The 22,918-nt window shown below is 39.2% G+C and overlaps 1 protein-coding gene across 3 annotated transcripts in view; it reads left to right on the top strand.

Moving 5' to 3' along the window:
• Window positions 1-22,918, top strand: part of HEPHL1 (hephaestin like 1) — a 571,952-nt gene that overhangs the window by 227,029 nt on the left and 322,005 nt on the right. For all 3 annotated transcript variants that reach the window (XM_044072648.1, XM_044072649.1, XM_044072650.1), the window contains exon 14: window positions 15,851-15,991. In XM_044072648.1, the coding sequence (XP_043928583.1) occupies window positions 15,851-15,991 (141 nt within the window). The remainder of the gene's footprint in view (window positions 1-15,850; window positions 15,992-22,918) is intronic.

Below are 22,918 nucleotides of genomic sequence, written 5' to 3'. Positions count from 1 at the left end.
ACATACATACATATATATATATATATATATATATATATATATATATATATATATATATATATATATATATATATAGCAATAGATCTCACTCTCTCTCTCTCTATCGCTCTCTCTCTATATATATATATATATTTATATATATACATATATATATATATGTGTGTGTGTATATATATATATATATATATATATATATATATATATATATATATACATATATATATATATATATGCATTTACAAAGCAATATGAACTCATTCATTTCATTTGCCCAGGCATTTTACCCAGTATCACAGTTAGAATTATCTGAGGGAACTTTGTGTCATACTGATATTCCAGCAATGAATACATATATTGTGGTTCACCTCCACCCCTTTGGGTAGGAGGGTAGGCAATACAATTCACTGCAGAGGCTCACAATGTTTTCCCTACATGGATGCATACTTCTACATGCATATTACAAAGGAAACCACCCAAAATGGGCTTTGAGCATAACACCCACCCATAAGCTGTCCATTTGCAATCCATCCACTCATATGAGGAGACCTGTAAATACATAGCTGGTCTCACCAGGACTAGCATTCCCATCATCCATTGCCAATGCCATTATGCACCTCAGCCACTAACTGAATTTACTTTGCCTGGTTTGTAGTCAGGGCTTCATATTTCATTGCCGACAGTTCTTGTTAATATGAGCTTTTAGGCTGACATGGACAGAACATGTGATACTCCCAGTGTAACACAGCTCATACTGTACGTTCTGCCTCCCAGAGAAAGCTCATACTTCTTGAGAATCTACTGATTCATTATGATTTTCCTACCATACTGCCCCTTCCTGTAGAAAATAGTAAAGCTGTGTAATCTGCTTACTATAACAGTAAATGTAAGATAAGACGTTGCTGTAGTAAAACGTCGACTCCTTCCGCCTGTTATCATCCAGCACTTATTTCACATTGTCCTGATTTTTGTACTTGTTTCTTCTGAAGAAATATAACAAAATGTGTGTTGCAGTATTCTGGGGGAAGAAATATTTTTCAAAGGATACCTAAATCTGATGTACTCTCGCTGAAACGCCTTAGTATGAAATTACGTAACAGCAGAAACTAAAATCAATTTGTTAGTTTAGAGAAAAAGTAATATTTTTGAGTTGCTTTAAGGTATAGTTTTTACATTAATGTCTACCCTCCACTAAAATATGTCCAGCTGTATCTTGTGATAAGGTTTCTACCTTAGGGCAAGTTTATTATTATGGCTTTATAATGCAGCAAATGTACCCCACTTTATAGACTTGCTAAAATGCTTTACTACATATTCTTAATGCACTTTATTTTCTAACATTTTGGACAATTGCATGTTTATTAACATGCTCTACTACAAAAATGTATAAGTTATAGCTATCCCCTTGGCACAGTATATGTTATAAGTACTGGTTAGTAGTGGAATTTCCCTGTCACAGCACTCCTTCTTGTGGGAGACAGAAGCCTCAGAAATGGAAAGTAGTAAAAAACGAAGTGGAATACATAAGACAATCTCATGCCACCTTAATACGTGTGTTGGCTCCTGTCATGGAAAGTAGCCTGTAATTACAATAATACATCAGAAAATGGAAAACATAAGATAGGTGAAACAGATGTTGTGATATCCTGCTGTGGTGGCCTGTCATTGAAAATGTACTGTTATGGTGTGTATCATTATGCAATTCTCAGCCTTTGAAAATAAGAATGACCACCTCTAATCCTTACATCTGTCACTCTCCTAGGGTTGAACCTGCTCATTTATCCTTCTAGGTGCATGAGATCATCAAGCTTTATTTGAGGTGCAGCTCTGGTAATCCTGTTTTCTTGGGCTGCACACCTCTGTCAGATCAGAAATTTGCTGTGCATCTAAGCTTGGTAACATGTCACTAAGAAATAAAGATGTGTTTATTTCCTGGATATAAAACTGTGACTATGACCCAGATAAGCTGAAATTAAACAGTGATTCTACATCTGGAAGATCCATGCTGTGGAGTATAGGAGTGAGTAACTGACATCATCTCCCTTGTCCTGGGGGTGGCACCCTGCTGCAGTACTGTTGTCCAGAGAATAACATGCAGAAGGGTGTCTATAGATGTTGAGGAGCTAAAACGAAAAGATCCCCTCATGGCAGCCTGGATGATTACTGTACTACAGATGTTCTTAGGTTCATAGGTTCATAGGTTTATACTAGGCTATCTGCCCTAAAGCATTTATAAGCCTAGCCCAGAGTTTTTGTGGCTTACGCCACCCCTTATGTTAAAAAATACTGTGCCCATTAGTTTGTTGTGCCTCTGTCCAGCAGTGACACAGAGATGATTCCCGGGGTAAACCTACGATCTCCCATCCACCGGTCAAGATTTCTCTTGAACAGAGCCAGCGAGGTGCTCTGCCTCACATGGACCGGGATTTTATTCCACAACATAGGGAGTCTCTGGGTGACAAATCTATCCCTCCAGCATGTCCTATTTATAGCCGTGCTAAGGTTTAAATTGCTTGCTCTAGTGGATCTGGTAGATTTGGATTTTTTGAGGTGGAGCATGTCCATTAATTCTGGGTTGGACATGGCCTTGTATGTCAGGCACAGGTCACCTCTGAGCAGACGGTATGCAACTGAATAGAGCTGGAGTTTCTTCAGTCTGGCAGCATATGACAGATTTTGGAGTCCCTTTATCCTTTTGGTGAGGAACTTTTGGGGTCTCTCCAATTGCTGCAGGTGTCGGGTGAGATACATCCCGAATGGGGCATTGTACTTGATCATTGGTCTGATAAGTGAAGAGTACAGGGGAACAATGACCTCACTTGATCTGGATGTGACTCCCTTCATGAACAGGTGGGCAATGTAGAAGGTTTTTCTAACCACTTTAGCAATGTGAGTGTCAAAAGAAAGGCCACTGTCAACCTGGGTCCCCAGGTCCCTGATAACCTCTTCTGTGCTTAGTAGATTGCCACCTAGATGGTAGCTTGGGGTTACCTTGTTTTTCCCGAAGGGTATGACTATACATTTTTTGGCATTTAACTTCAGGCCATGGCTCTGGCACCAGCTATCAGTTTCTGTGAGACCCCTCTGAAGGATATCTGTGTCCGATGTACTTTCCACTATGGCTCCCAGTTTGCAGTCATCTACAAACTTTGTCAGCCATAGTCCTCCTATGTTAGCCTGTACTTCTGAGAAGTAGATGCCGAACAACAGGGGGCCAAGGACTGAGCCCTGTGGGACACCACTTGTGACCGGCTTGGAGTCTGACATGGCGCCATCTACTCTAACCCTGTGGGTTCTGTCCTTTAGCCAGTTTGCAACCCATCTTGTGACATATGGGTTTACATTTAAGCTGGTAAGTTTCTCTATAATACCCGAGTGGGGTATTGTGTCGAAAGCTTTTGCAAGGTCAAGGTAGGCTGTATGGACTGCCTTTCCCTCATCAATGGCCTTGGTGACTGTTTCGAAGAAGTCGACCAAGTTCAAAAGGCATGATCTGCCCTTGACAAAGCCAAACTGGGTTGGGTCCAATGTCTGCAAGTCCCCTATGTCTTTGTTTATGAGTTCCATTATGATCCTCTCCATAGCTTTGCAGACCAGGCTTGTTAAGCTTATGGGGCGGTAATTACCAGGGTCCGTAGAGGCACCGCCTTTGTGGAGTGGGACCACAGTTGCCGTACGCCACTCCTTGGGCACGTATCCTGTGGTAAGGCTAAGATTAAACAGCTGCCTTATGTGCGGGTTTAGTTCCTCATTGAGTTCGTGTAGCACACAGCCGGGACACCATCCGGTCCCATTGATGCTGTGTTTTTAGCTTTAGAGAGAGCAGCTTTCACCTGCGCATTGGAGATGTCTGGGAGGCTGCACTCCGCTGGGATAGTTATCTCTCCTTTTGGGGGGGAGAGGGGGGTGAAGTTTGCACTGAACCTGTCTACCAGTATGTTGGCAATGTCTGTGGGTTCAGTGATTTTTGTATCATTTTGGACTAATTCTGAGCATATCTGGGAGTTTCCACCCGGGTTTATAACATAGCTGAAGAAGGCCTTATGATTGTCTTTTGAATCTATGGCAATTTTTCTCTCAAAGTTGGCCTTGGATGATTTTATGAGTGCTCGTATTTTTTTACTAATAATGATCAAAGGTGTCTTCTCTTTTATGGATTTTGCTCTATCATGTAACAGCTTTCTCCTCTTATTGTAAAGTTTGTTTATGGCTGGGGTCCACCAGACTGGACGTTTGCCCTTGGTGGAAAGAGTCTTGGTTTTATTAGGGATTGCCTGATCCATGCAGTCCTGGAGGTGTTCGTAGAAGGCATTTGTAAGGGCTTCCGTAGCTTGGGTTGTGGTTTCCACTGGCTCGGGGGCCTTGAAGGATACCACACCAGTCTTGAGTAGTGTGAAGTTTGCTTTAGAGAAGTTCTTCACTGTGGTCTTTTTTGTTTGGGGTGGGGCGGGATGTGGATATCCAGTGAGATTAGTTTATGATCTGATCTCACCAATGAGGGATATACTTCTGGTGTGGAGCATTTTGTCCCCATGTTTGTGATGAAGAGATCCAGTATATTTTCTCCTCTTGTGGGAACGGTGACTAGTTGTTCCATGGCATTTGAATTTGTGAACTCCAGGAACCTTTGGTCTAGAAAGTTTGGGCTTGAGTAATGTTCCCAGTCTATATTCAGGTAGTTGAAGTCACCCAATATAATGGTGTTTGGAGATACATTTATACCCTCCAGTGTCTACAGGAAGGCTGTGTGGGGTTCCTGAGTTTGAGAGGGTGGCCTGTAGCATGCTACAAATTGTAGAGCAGTTTTGCCTATGGTTAATTGCACCTGGATGGTTTCAGATGCTTCGTGCATTGCCACCAACCTGGAGGTGTGGGTATCCTTGATGAATATGGATACACCCCCTCCTTTTGTGGTGTGGTCCGGGTTTTGGGGCCAGAACGCATGATATGAGGTAAAACCTGATAGTGCCGGGGTGCTCTCAGGAGCCTTGAACCAGGTTTCAGTAACAGCACAGACATTGATGTTCTCCATACTGAGAAGGGCCTCGAGTGCGTGCATTTTGAGATTTAGACTTCTGGCATTGAGCAGCATTACCCTTAGTTTCTTCCCATTTTTGTTTTCTAAAAAGGCACTATGGGTGTGGCAAGAGCCTTAGCCAATATCCGGAATCCCAGGGGTGACAGGTGCAAACCGTCCCTTGCGAAGCAGTGTGGCTTGTCAAGCATGTCATCCCAGGCAGACAGACATTGGATCCCCTTTGAATGACACCAGAAATTAAGCCAATTGTTAAAGCTGATCATCTTGTCTCTATGTTGTGGCATCATTCTTGGTGAAGGAAGGATGCTGCTCAGGGTCAGGGTCATACCTGCCTGGGCTACATAATCAGAGAGCTCCTCTATGTCTCTTTTCATGTAGTCCAGGGAGGTACGTCTCAGGTCGTTCACACCAGCATGGACAATGACTGTGTCATATTTGTACTTGCTGTGGAGTGACCCGAGTGCTTGTGTTATGTGGCGGATTCTAGCACCCAATAGGCAGCTTACTGTGACCCTCTCCTTGTTCAGCCTGGTGATTGGGACGTCATTGTGTCTGACTATGGAGTCACCTATGACAAGTATGTTTGGTGTTGTATTTGGCCTTAAGGGCTGTGACTGCTTTGCACACTGATTTTGTGTTTTATGTGTTGCCTGTGGTGTGTCATGAGGTGGTGGTTGATTGGGTGTCTGCTTTGGAGGCCTCTGCTGTTTAGGTAAATTTTTGCTCAGAGCCTCCGAGTATGTCTTTGTGTGTTTATGTGTTTGATTCATTGTTGTGATAGCTTTATGTGAGACTGGTTTTGTGGTGTGTGTAGTTGCCTTCTCCTCCTGTCTGGTCTTGCCAGTCCTGAGTTGAGAGAGCTCAGCCTCCAGTTTGGCTAAATAGCTGCATCTCTCGCAAGTATTTGTGTTATGTGGGAGGAGGAGAGGGTTGTCTGTGTACATGAGGCAATTGTAACATTGCCTCAATATTCCCAGATTCACCAACTGGACAGGAGAGGACGCCAGCATCTGGCCCTTCGACATGCTAGAGAAATTAAGAAGTTTGGGGTGTAACTGAATGAGAGAGGACTTAGTAAGGAAGTGGGTACTCCTGGGGGGGGGTTTCGCTAGTGAGGGACTTTGTATAATACAGAAGTGCTAAGCCCGAAAAGAAGATGCTTTTAAGACAAGTGCTGAGCTTTTTTTTTTTTTTTGGAGAAAAAAAAAAAAAGCTTTTAGGAACAAGTGCTGCAGTTTTTAGTTAAGGGATATACTGTTTAGATTACTAGTAGAGCAGTTCTAAGGGAAAAAATGAAGAACAGACTTTATGGAGCCAGAAAAAGTTTAACCTTGTTAAACCGGCGCTGCCCGATGCTGCTCTAGTGGCAACTCCGCGCTAAATCGCGCTAAAGCGTGCTTGATAGCAGGGGCTGCAAAGAGCCAGGAATTGACCCAATACGGCCAATAAAACTACAGTTTCAAGTCAGTAACCACTCTCACAGGGGGCAGGGGAGCTGCTCAATGTTTTTCACTGTCACTGATCAACAGAGAGACTTTCCTTTAGCCCAAGCAAAAATGGCCTCACAGAAACTTACAAACAGTTCAGGAACAGTGTTCTTGTTCCAGTGAGGGCAAATTAATGACTGGTAGTGGCAGTAGCTAGCTGTTTGGCAGGCAGGGGAGCTGGGGAAAATATATTTAAAAATATCAATCATTTTGTTTTGGCTGATAGGCCATACTGTAGAGGGCACATCAAATCAAAAAGTGCTTGGACTTGTGTGTTCGGCACATCAAATCTGGTCTGTGTGCCATCTCCATTTGCTTTTTCTCACTTCCCTTTTGCACTTCTGATGCCTTAAATGGCAGACAATTTGACCTACCTGCATTATTCAAGCCCTGTAATATTTTAACATGCCCTATCAATTAAAAAAATATTACTTAACCACTCGTTGATATGCCCAAATTGCTTGTTTTGTATTGTTCTTATTTCACTGTTTTATAGCTATTCGCATTTTTGATAAACTTGTAAACAAAATCTTTCTTTGTGAACTTGCTTACACTCAAAAAAATGTATATACATTTGCCAGTTGAATGGTTGACTTTCATTTAATATATTGCAATTTTTTCTGACTTCTTATATGCAAGATACTTTAAAAAGAAAGAAACTGAAGTTTGGTTCTGTGGGGATATCCCCTTTTTCCATTCCCCACATTAATAATATTAGGGATCACCACCTCACTCCTATATAACAACACCAAGCTGTATAAAACTCAACAAAATGTCAAGGCGGTCACCAGAAGAGCAGAATATTCAATGAAATGGGAGTGAATTATAAGGAAATGAGAATTTGTTATCTATCCATTTTTGCCTGTGCATGTACATTGAATATTCTGCTTTTTATAAACACTATTTTTAAATGATTTTCTTTTTCTAAACACTTTTGTCGTTAGTCCGGTCAGGATGAAACAGACAAATATGCATGGGTTTAGTTCATATAGCTTTATTATATACAAACACATCAGAAATGAGGCTTAGTAATTTTAACTTATATACAAACTGTGTGTTTCTCTCATACATGTTCTCTCCCTGGCTGCACTTTCAAAATGGCACTGAAGCTAGCATGTGCTTGTTGTTTATATGTATGTTCAGTCCTTAGAAATGCTTCTTAAACATACAACACACATATGTAGTCTACAACTTTTAACTAGTATCATTACACAAACAGCAGAAACAAAATACTTATTCTCCATACTTTCCCACTTCATACCTCATATTTTACATGCTCATTCCACACTTACCTGTTCAGGTGACATCCATCCCAATAAAGGCCCATCCACCACTTTCCTCCCTAGAAACATAAATATCTCCAACAGCACTAAATCACTTCATATAACTACTCTATACTTCCAAAGTGTTTGTAATAAAATCTCTGAATTACATGCCTGGTCCTCCCAAAATAAAACTGATATTCTTGCTGCTACAGAAACCTGGTTAAAACCCTCTGTTCTGGACTCTGAGCTTCTCCCACCAAATTATAACTTACTTAGAGCAGGTAGACTACACAGAAATGGGTGGTGTAGCCATCATTTACCACAATACCCTCAACATATCTCAGTTCAAAGACCACATCCCTCAATTCCAAAATTCCAAAATCCTGATCTATCTTGAACTCAACTGTTCTACAAAGCTCTGTATTATATATACCACCTAGTAATAACATTACTGTTCTAGAAGATATTCTATCTTGGATTTCCTACTCTATAAAAAATGAAACAATTATTCTGGGAGACATGAACATTGACTGGCCTTCTTCCTCCACCAGTCAATCATCCTCTTGTATAAATCTGTTCCATTTCAACCAACTTATCACTACCACTACCAGATATAACTATAGAACTAAAGCAGAATCCATCTTAGATTGGATTCTCATCTCAGATTCTTCCAAGTATATCACTTCTGGAACTATGTTCAACTCCATTAGTGGCCATCTCCCAGCCTACACAATCTGAGATTGCTCATCCATTCCAAAGCATCATACGAAATCTTTCAAAATTGAATCCCATTACATTTAACCACATTTTGAAAACCATTGACTGGAGTATCCTGAAAATCCTTCCTCTAGATGATTCTCTGCTTTACTTTAATAGTTCTTTTCTTAACATATTAGAAAGCTTAGCCCCAACCAGAATGAAAAGAACCAAAACCAATCATGCCCCTTGGCTTACAAAAGCTACTAAATAAATCATGAACAACAGGGACAAACAATGGAAACTATGGTTACATCTAACAATATGTCTGACCTTTATCAGTATAAGCAGCTTTGTAATCAAGCTAAAAAACTAATTTCTAAAGATAAACAACAATACTTCCACAACCAACAAATACATAGAAAAAACAACCCCAAAATGTTTGGTCCTCTATCAATAATCTCTTGAACCCAGGCCTTACCCTGACATGCCCTCTGAACAAATAGCAAGTATCTTCAATTCTTACATTATTGACAACTTTGCCAATATCACAGCAACTTTTTCTCTAACTTTCCCTAATAATAATATCTCTACTCCCCCCTCCTCCAACAGAACACCTCCTAACTGCATCCAACTGACTTCTTAGCCTCAGTTTAATATCCTTCTCCCATCCCTATTTCTTACATAAAAAAAAACTTCTTCAGAAACTAAAACTATGCTCTAACTCCACTGACAAAATTCCACCCAAGTTTCTCAAAATTTCAGCTGACTGTGTGGCCTACCCTTTCAGCATTCTGATAAACAGATCTGTCCTATACTCTCACATCCCTTGCCTCTGGAAAAAAGCTATCCTACCATTGCACAAAGGTGGCTACTCAGCTAACATCTCACATTTCCATGCCATTCCTTTTCTGTCCCCCATTTCAAAAATTGTAGAAAAATGTGTCCAAAAACAACTCTTAGATTTTCTTCTGAAGAATAAAATTCTTTCCCCCCACTCAGCATGGCTTCCATCCAGAACATAGCAAATCTACTGCACTAATATCCTTCTTAGACATAGTCAACAAAACCCGTGATGCTGGAAGTATAGTACCATCCTTATTCTTGGACTTATCAAACGTGTTCAGTTCTATCTCTCATCCTGTCCTCCCCTCCCAGATCTCCAGCATAGGCCTCTCTTCACAGTCACTTACCTGGTTTAAAAGCTACCTCTCTAAGAGAGAGCATGCTGTTAAATGGCAGAACTCCATTTCCCCCTACATTCACAACCCTACAGGAGTACCCCAAGGCTCAATATTAGGCCCACTTCTGTTTAACATTTTCATCAACAATCTCCACCAAACTATCCATCAGGGTTCCCTAATCCAGTAAGCAGATGACTCCGATGACTCCACTATAGTCTGTTCTGCTCTCATCTCAGATACATTAAAACAACTCACCCAAACTGCATTTTCTACTATGGAAACTTGGCTCCACAATAACCACCTTTCTTTGAAACCCAAAAAGACCAAACTTATAATATTTACTCCCAAGAGAACATCTCCTGTTATAAAAGCCAACATTGAAATTCTCTCCCTTAACTCCACCAAAATCGAATTAGTGACCTCTACTAAATTGATAGGTGCTATAACTGATGTCAACCTTAAATTCAATCTTCACATACAACTCAACATTAGCAAGACCCACAAAAAACTCTGGCTTCTCTATAAACATAATAAGTTCCTTTCCCTCCCTACCAAACAAACATTAGCCCTATCATATCTTTTACCCTCTCTAACTTATGGTGCTCCTTTACTAACCTATCTACGGTCTTCCATGAAATCATAATTAGAAACATGCTATAACAAGATTGCTAAATTCGCCACTAATAGCTGCCACCTTATCCATCACTGTACTGTCCTAAAACAACTTCAACGGCTGGAATTCCCCCACCACCTACCCCTCCTTCAGGTGACAGTTACTCACAAATTGATATATAAACCTCAAGATTGCCCTATACTCAGCTCCTTATTCAGCCTCTATAATCCTGTCAGGCCTCTTCATTCAGAACACCAATGGTGGTGGTGAATCTTTCGGCTTTTCCCGGTTAGGGGTCGCCACAGCGGAACTCCGGTCCGCTAATGATTGGCAGTAGATTTTTGCTTACTGAGTTGCCAGCCCTAACATACAACCGTCAATGAAGGTATGCCCATTCATGCATGTCTCCACACAGAAGACGCTTTAGCTGAGAATCGAACAGGACAACGTCTTACTGTGAAGTGACAACGCTACCACAGCACCACCACCGCAGCTTCATTCAGAACAACAATATCTTGTACAAATTCATAAACCCAAGCTACCTGCAGGTCAACTGTTATACTCATGGAACATTGCCAAACTATGAAATAATCTACCTCCATCTGTCTGCTGACAACAATGTCCTTCCAACTTTAAAGCTGAACTACACAACCCTCTTCTCTCCAAGTGGATGTGTAACTGTTCACTACTCACTCAACCATTACTTAATATTCCAATTTTAACCCCGAAACTTTACACCTAACTTTCGCTAATAAACCTTTCTTTTTCTTTGACAAACTTTTATTTTTTCTCTGCACATCCTCTTACCTCCTCTTAATTCCATTGCACCTTATTCCTCCCTCCCTCCTTTCTTCTTCCATTCCCTTCCCTTTTTCATTCGCCTTCCTGTCCACTCCTTCTTCATTCTCTTCTCTCTCTTTCCCTTTTCCTTCCTTCCCCTATTACTCCATAAAGTAAATGCTGCTTACCTTTTAGATAGTAAATCACAAGAAAAAGGTGAACCAGTGGTAAAGTGGAGAATACAGACCAAACAGCTTCAAGTACAAAAACAAGTAGAGCTTCACACCATCAATATAATTTAATAGAACGGCAAAGCTTTCAGATACAAAATATCCTTCTTCAGTGTCTTACATAAAACAGTCATTAAAACAGCATTTTTATAACTCATTCAAACATATCACATGACACAGCAACCTATCAAAAAGCAACAATTAAAACAACAATTAAGTCTTTAAAAACACAGTAACAATAACACATATATAGTCACTTTTTCTTCACTTTCTGTTGTTTTAATTTCAGTATTGGTTTCAAAGTGACTTGTTTATTAAGACGAGGGTATTTATCCACCTCTAAGCGAATAATGCATTTATACTGTTTCATATCCACGCTATAAATTCTCCATGGATTACCTTTTAACCAAGTTTTATTTACATTTAGATACTCAGTTTAGTTGTCCTTCTTAAGGCCTTATCACACTACGCTTCTCTTCTTGCATACGTGAAACAAATCTTGATATAATTGTTTTGCATTGCACTCTGTCCTGTTATTATTGCACCCATGTACTATTATTATTTTATTTTATTTATTTATTTACATTTGTTGACTGGGAAAATCCAACTGGACACAGGTCCTTTTTCAGTGGAGGCCCGGGGAGAAAAGCTCCACAATAAAAACAATTAAAAACAACAATTAATTACAAGTTACAAGAAGTATCGATAGGTTTTGTTTAACAATAGTAGTAAACAGTTAGAGTTCAAAATGAAATTAAGTATTTAGTTAAATGGTACAACACTTATATCATTAGTGCCATAAAGACTAGCAAGTATTTTAATAGCTGAGCTATTACCCTCATTCCCTTATGTCAAGAAGTTTGTAGCAGGTTTATTTCATCTATGTAAATTCTGTAAATTCTTTTCATGAAAATTTTATGTACATCAATTTGGACATCTTAAACTTTTATGTTACTTTCTGTTCATTTTTTTGTACTTGATCTGTCAATCTACAGCTAAATCTTTTTTTGAACTCTTTGAACTTTTATGACAATTTCTGTAAAATTGTTTTGTACTTGCTTTGTCACTAACTGGAGCTTTTCTCCCCGGGCCTCCACTGAAAATGAGTTCATCTTGGCTCAGTGGACTTTCCTGGTAAAAAAATGCCAATAAATAAATAATAAATAAATACATGCATGTACAATTTCACTGCATGTACATACTCATAAGTGATATACAGTCAGCATATTAACAACAGCTGTAACAGCACCTAGAATGTTCAGGAACCATGGCATATAGGTGATCAAGAAGAGGAGGAGGAGTGTGAGGGCAGCACTAAGGATCAAATGATGGAAATTGAAAAAGGGTAATTGTGAGGTAGAGTTCGGGGATGAGTTAAGACAGGCACTGGGTGGCAGTGAAGAGTTACCAAATAGCTGGGTAACTACAGCAGAGCTAGTAAGGGAGACGGCTAGAAAGGTGCTTGGTATGACATCTGGACAGAGGAAGGACGACATAGAGACATGGTGATGGAATGAGGAAGTACAGGAGATTATACAGAGAAATAGGTTGGCAAAGAAGAAGTGGGATTGTCAGAGAGATAAAGAAAGTAGGCAGGGGTATAAGGAGATGAGATGCATGGCAAAGAGAGAAGTGGCAAAGGCTAATGATAAGGCATATGAAGAGTTGTATGAAAGGTTGGACACTAAGGAGGGATAAAAGGACCTCTACCGATTGGCTAGACAGATGGACCGAGCTAGTAAAGATGTGCAGCAGGTAAAGATGATAAAGGATAATGAGGGAAACATACTCACAAGCGAGGAGAGTGTGTTGAGGAGATGGAAAGAATACTTTGAGGGGGTTAATGAATGAAAAGAAAGACAGGGAGAGAAGGTTGGATGATGTGGGGATAGTGAATCATAAAATACAATGGATTAGCAAGGAGGAAGTAAGGATAGCTATGAAAAGGATGAAGAATGGAAAGGCTGTTGGCCCAGATGACATACCTGTGGAAGCATGGAGGTGTTTAGGTGAAATGGCAGTGGAGTTTTTAACCAGATTGTTTAATGAAATCTTGAAAAGTGAGAGGATGCCTGAGGAATGGAGAAAAAGTGTTTTGGTACCAATTTTTTAAGAATAAGGGTGATGTGCAGAGCTGTAGTAACTACAGAGGGATTACATTTATCAGTTATAGCATGAAGTTATGGGAAAGAGTAGTGGAAGCTAGGTTAAGAAGGGATGTGATGATTAGTGATCAGCAGTATGGTTTCATGCCAGGAAAGAGCACTATAGATGTGATGTTTGCTCTGAGAGTGTTAATGGAGAAGTACAGAGAAGGTCAGAAGGAGTTGCATTGTGTTTTTGTAGACTTAGAGAAAGCATATGACAGGGTGCCTAGAGAGGAGTTGTGATATTGTATGAGGAAGTCAGAAGTGTCAGAGAAGTATGTAAGGGTGGTACAGGATATGTACGAGGGTAGTATGACAGCGGTGAGGTCTGTGGGGGGAGTGATGGATGTGTTTAAGGTGGAGGTGGGGTTACATCATGGATCAGCTCTGAGCCCTTTCTTATTTGCAATGGTGATGGACAGGTTGACAGACGAGATCAGACAGGAGTCCCCGTAGACTATGATGTTTGAAGATGATATTGTTATCTGTAGTGAGAGTAGGGAACAGGTGGAGGAGACCCTGGAGAGATGAAGATATGCTCTAGAGAGAAGAGAAATGAAGGTCAACAGGACTAAGACAGAATATATGCATGTGAATGAGAGGGAGGATAGAGGAATGGTGAGAATGCAGGGAGTAGAGGTGGTGAAGGTGGATGAGTTTAAATACTTGGGATCAATAGTTCAGAGTAACGGTGAGTGTGGAAGAGAGGTGAAAAAGACAGTACAGGCAGGATGGAGTGGGTGAAGAAGAGTTTCAAGAGTGATTTGTGACAGATGAGTACCAGTAAGAGTGAAAAGGAAGGTCTACAAGAGGGTAGTAAGACCAGCTATGTCATATGGGTTGGAGAATGTGGCATTGACAAAAAGGCAGGAGTTTGAGCTGGATGTGACGAGTTAAAGATGTTAAGATTTGCACTGGGTGTGACGAGGGTGGACAGGATTAGGAATAAGTATATTAGAGGGTCAGCCCAGGTTGGAAGGTCTGGAGACAAAGCCAGAGAGCCAAGATTACATTGGTTTGGCCATGTGCTGAGGAGGGATGCTGAGTATATTGGAAAACAGATGCTAAGGATGGAGCTACCAGACAACAGGAAAAAAGGAAGGCCTAAGATAAGGTTTATGGATGTGGTGTGAGAGGACATGCTAAGGTGGTTGGTGTGACAGAGCAAGATGCAGAGAACAGGAAGAAATAGAAACAGATGATCCGCTGTGGTGATCCCTAACGGGAACAGCCGAAAGAAGTTGATGATAAATTAGAATTCCTAGATATGTCCAGGTTACACGTATAGAGAAACAGTTATCATGCCATGGTGACTTGTGGCCAAGTTTTAAATGATTTAACTTTGAATATAGCGAGTAGTAGTGAAAAAAAATTACCATAATGGGTGTTGCAGATCTTAATTAAATATTTATCATGAGTTTTGTCTTTGTGTCTGTGTCTATGCATGTGTTTGCATGTGTTTATATGAAAATCTGAAAACTGAATTGAAACCATAATGGTGAAGCCACACATCTGCTGCTCTGCTATTTGGGAAAGTAGATTTAGTGTGCTAAGCTCTTGCCAGCTCTGTTACTGTAGAAGGACATAAGCTAGTGTGTGTGGTGCAAGCTAGGGTCAAATAGAGAAAACCCTGATAGACCACATTAATTAAGACTTCAGTCCTGGCATATTCAACCCTGACATATAAGAGATCAAATGGATCATAGAGCTCTTGCCCCAAGGAAACTGCTTAGTCAGTAGAATGACCAGGTAGGTAAATAGATAATAAGGATCTTATTGCTGGAGAAACTAATGGGTGACAGGAGAAAGGGACAATAATCAAAGGGAAGACTGAAACAAAAGAAATAAATAAATACATATATAAATAAAGTAAAATAAAAGGGTGCATGTTCTTTTTTGGTTGTTGAACCAGACGCCATGTTTTCAAATTTGTGAACTGTTTTCTTTGAAAGTTATTTCAACAAAGTCAATATTTTGTGCATTTATTCATTTTGTGATCCACCATCCCACAAATTTTTAACATATTTCCTCATTGGTATATAGCATTCTTGTGTATTTCTCAATGTTCAGACAAGTGTTAATCACAGGCATGCATATTTTTTCTTCTTTAAGAAATGATATTTATTATTATTGGCACTGTGGTCTATGATGTACCAGTAAGACTTGCTACCGTTATGCTATTCTATATTATTATTTCTCATACTGCTCGCTTTATTGGAAAACATAAAGCTCTGGCTTAATTTTAAGGACGCAAAATATATAGCCAATTGGGAGCTCTGTTTTCTAGGTCGTGCTCTTAAAGTCGTGGATTAATTCTTGGTTTGCTACTGACTTTTTATTCATTGCTTAATTTTAAATGTGCAATTGACTTGTGTTAGCACGTTTTCCATAATTAAAATATTTTTGTCACTAGGGCCAATGATTCATGCGGAAGTTGGTGACTACATAAACATTGTTTTCAAGAACAGTGCATCAAGGAATTATTCAATACATCCACATGGTGTGGAAGAAGTCAGGAGTGATGGACAACCTGACACTCCAAATACTGAGCCAGGTCAGTAGAAAGGAGTTTATGTCTTAGTATATGATCACTTATCTTGCAGGTGACCAGCTGTGGCACGGTGTTTAACAAGTGAGAGTTTGAAATGGGCATTTTGACCTTCATAAACAAAGTCATAATTTTTAACCATAGAACAGCTTAATGAAACTCCTTATTTTTTTCATCAAAGGTTATGTTGTTTCATTTTACATCCATTATTTGTAGCTATAAAGTAGATTTCAGATGATGGCTTTCTAAGGTAATCAGGTTGTTTCTATGAGGAGAAGAGAAGAAAAAATTTGAAGATGTCTATTATAAGCTTCATAAGAATTTCTCCAAAATAATTTGGTGCAGTTTGCTAAAGTAGATCACTAAGACTTATAGACCAAAACCTGTCTATGCATAGTCTGGTATACCATACAAAATAGTTGTGACAGAAATGCAGGACGATCCACAGACAGATGACTGCACTATGCCAAATGCCATACAATTGCAGAATTGTAACTATACACCATCGATTTTGTCTTGGGAGGATGTGTGAATGGTCCATAATGTGATATATCTATAACAAGTGATTGTAATACTTGGATTAGGTAAATATTGTACCAATTGCAAACTAAAATTCATGTTTATTTAGGTATAACATTTCATCAGATAAAGATTATAATGCCATTATTTTTAATAGATACAGTCTAGAACAAGTGTGTATAGCAATAGGGTTGACTGACAAATAAATCAAGTATATGTAAGTGAAACCTCTGAGCGTTAAATATTTTGCTTTATACAGTATTTGTTTTATTAAAAAAACTATTTGAGGATGCTTTTACCAAAATGCTCAAGAACAAATCCACTAATCCTGAAAAAATAAAGCCTATTAGCTAAAAATGTAGACATATGCTTTGTATAGGTTTGTATTAGATTATCAAATTACGATTTCATTGAACCTGGGAACGTTGAGACGAGAACATTGAAATGTAAAAACATCACAAGATATAAGCATCACAATCTACATCATCGAACAGAAGACAGGCTGCCTGCCCTCCCTTCAGTGATGTGGATTGTGTTAGCTTCTTTTTGCTTACAGTGTATCCTGCAGGGCCACATACCTTATAACATCTCATACAAATAAGTAAGTTCTGGCTTTCATTTTGGTGTGTTTCTGTAGGTTTTATTGCTTTCAAAAAAGATTTATTCATGATAACAATGACATCTGTTTATCTTTTGCCTATATGTATTATTATGTATTCCAAATAAGTCTGAAAAGGGAATGTTTTTGAGTCTGAAACTGTTTAGTATTTGATGCTATTTCACTTGTAATGGATAAATATTAGCCTGAAAGTTAAATCTTCTGCTTTGCAGATAATATTGCACAGATTAATTTGGAGTTAAACAGTGAGGACTATAAACCCTGCAGAATGGTTTGGGATTATTATTCCTTAAACACAATTGCGCAGTCATACACAGAGCAGGATATGGATGTAAAGTTTATTACACATATGGTAAAAACTATGTGTACAACTTTAGCTGTTTCTGCAAAGTATGTTATCATCTTCAGGCAATAAAAGAGCAATGTGAAATGCATTGAAGTATGCTTATTTAGAGCATTACTGATTGGCAGAACATAACATTGTTTATGTTCTGAAAACTGGTCAATCTGTTATCCAGTTCTGGGTTATGGGGAACTGTAGCCTATCAATGCAAGCATTAGCGATGTGGCTAGAAATAAGTCCTAAACTGAACATCAGTTGTTTGCAGGTTACATTTACACACAATATCTCAGAGAGGCACTGCAAACATACCTGGGGGCAGTTTAAAACCTTACAAATGGACCTATTTGGTGTATAGCAAGTGCTCAATGCTGTCAGCTAATGGCTTCTACATGCATTAAATGGCAAGCAGCCAACCTCCTAGCATCTCAGTCCTACTATACTTATACACATGCCTGCCCAAAACCCAAACACGAACTCTATAAGTCCCTCTCATTCCTAAATCTGAATTCAAAAGCTGTCTCCTTAAACTGAATCTAAAAATTCCAAGTCACAATGCATTCATAATCCCAAAACTATTTCTGAGGCCTAAAACTCCCCAGTTATTCTCTAAATCTAATCCCAAATCCTGTGCTCTAACCCTAACCTTAAAACTCACATTGACTTTCTAAACCTAGTCCCAAACTTCATTTTATAAACCTAACACTTCCAGTCAATCTCTAGTCCTAATCCCAATCCCTATACTCCCTAACCTTAACTCTATCATTCCTAATCTCTCCTTTACTCCAATCCCTAAAGGAAGTTGGTAGACAAGTGACAACAAGACTGTAGACTAATGAGGTAAAATAGTTCATCATTGTCATGTATGCCTACTTGTTAGTGATGACCCACACCAAACAAGCAAGCCTGCCTTATAATACACAATTCCCATTGCAGAGGCAAAATCATCTGGAAACTTCCTCCCCATCATTTCATCCACATGGTCAGTATTACCTTAGATGAAGAGGAACAGAGACTGTTGATGGTGACCTACTGATGACCAAAAAATTTCCATAGCCAGTTGTAAATTTAAAACAGAAAGCAGTAAGTTCAGGTATAATTATATGGGTCTATATTACAAGATCAAAATCCCGTTCCAGCGAACACCATAAGACTGACACGTATAGCGTGAACTACGGTAACAGCGAACGTTCAAAACTGCAAAACACGAAATGTCGAAGTGTCATGGTTGGCCCATCTGCGGTATAGCTCCATAAGGTAAGTGTGTGATAGTTACGGACCTTAGGGTTAGGGTGCGGGTTAAGGTAAGTGCATAGATAGTAATGTATGTAAGGTTTAGTGTAGGGTTAGAAGTAGGGTTTGGTTAGTGTATGTATGTGTTTTATTTATTATGTTTGGGTATGTAGTATGTAGCGTGCGATGGTGTTGGCCGACTATGATGGTTCAAGATTTGAAAATTTGCGGTTTAAGGGGTTCAGCGTATTTGCGGTTTGGGCTAAGTGTGTCGGTGTTGTGGTGTTCAATGATACAGGTTTTCGATTACGTAATATAGACCCAATTATATGGCATGACAGTCTAGGTCCATCATAGGGATGATGTTTTCCAATGCATGATTTATTTATTTATTTATTTATTTATTTATTTATGTATGTGTTTGTTTGTTTATTTATGGATTTGTTTGTTTGTTTATTTAATTTATTATTGTTTAGCCCATAAACAACTTGTGTGAATTCATTCCCTTACTCTGTGGTAAACAGTTAATCACTTAACTTGACAGTGCTCCCACATTTACCATAAAGATGGATGATTGTGTCCAGTGTTGTTAACTGGTCAACAAATAAGTAAAACAATAATAAAATTTAAGGAACTAAACTCAAAAAGTATATGCCTGCTTTGTTCTCATAAAAAAATAAAAACATGAAGTTTACTGAAAATCTGAGGGGAATAGGGATACTAAAATTAGGTATTAGGGAGGGACTATTTGGCGAAACAGCTAATCATAAGATCACAAAATTATGATTAATACCAGCAAATATATATATATATATAGATATATATATATAGAGAGAGAGAGACAGACGGAGACAGAGAGAGACAGAGAGAGAGAAAGGGTGCATTTCCCATTTAAGATCACACACTGTTGCACTGTAATAAAATGATATATTAACCCATTAACACCTATGTGGTGTGAAATGTCGCACTTCTAGTAGCCTGCACAGATTGTTACTTCCAAAGCATTTTCTGGGGAAATCAGTTTAAAATCATAAGACAAACAAATGAAAATATTTTGTGAACAATAAAAGCTATTAAAATGATACAAACAGCAAGATTATCAGGAAAAAGTCTTCCTTGTGTTGATAATAATCAATACAGTGCAGTCTTTACAGCAATACTACAATATATTGTTATGAATACAAAACCAGAATGATATTTTTAGCTAATGTTTCACAGATTGTCACATCCTGGAAACTGTATAACCTAAATGTATTTTGTCAACTTATTTCTGTTAGCTTGACATATGCTTTCACATGACAGCAATACATTCCTTTCTATATGCATGCATAGTAAGATATTTACAGAAATATGAAGTATTATGTTTATTTGTTTAATTAACGATATTAATAACCCTGAATACTTCTCAAGATATGCAATTTAGAGCGCAAATATCAATGAGAGCTTTCTTCAGCATCATCTAAGGTTTTATCTTATACCATGTAATAGTTTATGTCACCCCGTTTTAGAAATATTTAGTACATATGAAATGATTCCATATTTTCATAATTACCAACAAATAACTATCAATATCTTCAGCATAGTGTATTGCAATTGCAATTAAGGATTGATAATTTACTTTTCTGACTCCCACCAGGGTATTTCACATTGTGCCCATGTAGGTATTTCAGTCATGAAAATATGAATCCAAATAAGAAAATATGAATAATGAGGGAAAATCAATCATTAATATCTCCATGTCAGAACATCTGAAATTAGCAATCTTGGTATCATTGTGTTAATTATGCCTTGCGCTTTCTAATACTGACTATTATTAATTTGTGACTTATTTAAGGATAACAGATGCAAAAAAATGTGCTAGCCTGTGTAACTGATTTATTACTGTTTCCTGCATTTCTGTGTGCTTTCTATCTCAAAAACAAAAAAAATATCCTTGTTTTCCCGCCTCTCCTCGACTAGTTTAGACCAGTATACAGGCTTTGCTGTATTCTGGGCTGTGGTGTAGTTCCTGTGTTGTCCATTGCCTTACTTGGATAGAAGGAAGTTTCTTTGCTCACCAGTGGGAGTGGGGAGCCTTGAGCAGCCTATCTGTCCCTGAAAGAGTGACCTCAGCACAAGATCTTGTAGTAATTGGTTGTTTTGGACCATTTATAGCTCTTTTGAAGTTCCCTGTTTAAAATCCGCCTCTGAGCATTTTTTTCTGGCTATACTACTCAGAAACAGCTCCTCGTTGTCCTGCAGAGTGGTCCTAGCAACAGAGAACTGAGAAAAGCGACTACTTTCCTGATTTAAGTATTTTTTTGCTTTTTTTTTACCTAAAATATCTTCTCTTGCTTACTTTGAACAAGCTTAAACTGTTTTTTTAGCTGTTTATTGCATTATATATTATCTGCACTTAAAGTTACATTTGGTCGAAAATTGGTCGAAAGTTTGTTTGTTTGTTTGTTAAATTTAACTGTTGAGGCTGCCCACTAAAGTGTGCTAGCCTGTGTAACTGATTTAGTACTGTTTCCTGCATTTCTGTGTGCTTTCTATCTCAAAAACAAAAAAAAACAAAAAATATCCTTGTTTTCCCACCTCTCCTCGACTAGTTTAGACCAGTATAGAGGCTTTGCTATATTCTGGGCTGTGGTGTAGTTCCTGTGTTGTCCATTGCCTTACTTGGATAGAAGGAAGTTTCTTTGCTCACCAGTGGGAGTGGGGAGCCTTGAGCAGCCTATCTGTCCCTGAAAGAGTGAACTCAGCACAAGAGCTTGTAGTAATTGGTTGTTTTGGACCATTTCTAGCTCTTTTGAAGTTCCCTGTTTAAAATTCGCGTTTGCGAGGCTTTTATGTGATTATAAGCGCAGCGCCAGTTAAACAAGGTTAAACATTTCTGGCTCTGCCAATTCTGCTCTTCAAATTTTCCCTTAAGAAAGCTCTACTCTTAGAATAATCAGTCTACTCGCTATATTATAAGCCTAGCACTTGTTCTCAAAACCTCTCTTCTAAGTAAGCACTCTCAAACTAAAGTAAGCACTACATCCACCTACCACCCCTGTGAATACCCACTTCCCTTAAAGGCACAGCACTCCCTTATACTATTCTAGTATGTTGAGTGGTAGTTTACTAGCATCCTCTCCGGTTCAGCTGGTTAATCTAGGAATCTTGAGACAATGCTACAATTGTCTCATGTACACAGACAACCCTCTCCTCCTCCCAGCAAACACAAATACATGTGAGAGATGCAGCTATATAGCCAAACTGGAGGCTGAACTCTCTCAACTCAGGACTGGCAAGACCAGACAGGAGGAGAAGATAACCACACACACAGCAAACCCAGTCCCACATAGACCTACCACAGCTGCAAACCAAACACATAATAACACAAAAACATACTTGGAGGCTCTAATAAAAAACTTAGCAAAACAACATAGGCTCCCAAAGCAGACACCCAAAAATCCACCACCTCAAAACATAACACATGCAACACATACTTCAATAAATCAGTGTGTCCAACAATCACAGCCCTTAAGGCCAAACACCATGCCTGATACACTAGTAATAGGTGACTCTATAGTCAGACACACTGACGTTCTGCTTACCAGGCTGATCAAGGAGAGGGTAACGGTGAGCTGCCTATCAGGAGCTAGGATCCGCCACATAACACACGCACTCAGGTCACTCCAAAGCAAGTACAAATATGACTCCGTCATTGTCCATGCCGGCGTGAATGACCTGAGACGTACCTCCCTGGACTACATGAAAAGAGACATAGAGAAGCTCTCGGATTATGTAACCCAGACTGGTATGACCCTGACCCTGAGCAGCATCTTGCCCTCACCAAGAATGATGCCACATTACAAAGACAAGATGATCAGCTTTAATAATTGCCTCAATTACTGGTGTCATTCTAGGGGGATCCAATGTCTGTCTGCTTGGGATGACATGCTGGACAAGCCATGCTGCTTCGCAAGGGACGGCTTGCACCTGTCACCACTGGGCTTCCGGATATTGGCTAAGGCTCTTGCCACCCCCATAGTGCCTTTTTTAGGCAAGGCTCAAAAGACAAACCCACCTCGTTAGAAAACAAAAATGGAAAAAAATTAAGGGTAATGCTTCTCAATGCCAGAAGTCTAAATCTCAAGATGCAGGCTCTTGAAGCACTCCTCAGTATGGAGAACATCGATGTCTGTGCAGTAACTGAAACCTGGTTCAAGGCTCCTGAGAGCACCCCAGCACT

Source organism: Protopterus annectens, chromosome 5.part0 (genome assembly GCF_019279795.1).
Source record: "Protopterus annectens isolate FY-2018-M chromosome 5.part0, PAN1.0, whole genome shotgun sequence".
Classification (NCBI taxonomy): domain Eukaryota; kingdom Metazoa; phylum Chordata; order Ceratodontiformes; family Protopteridae; genus Protopterus; species Protopterus annectens.
Note: the sequence above shows the minus strand (reverse complement) of the source record. Positions and strands in the feature narration are given on the sequence as shown.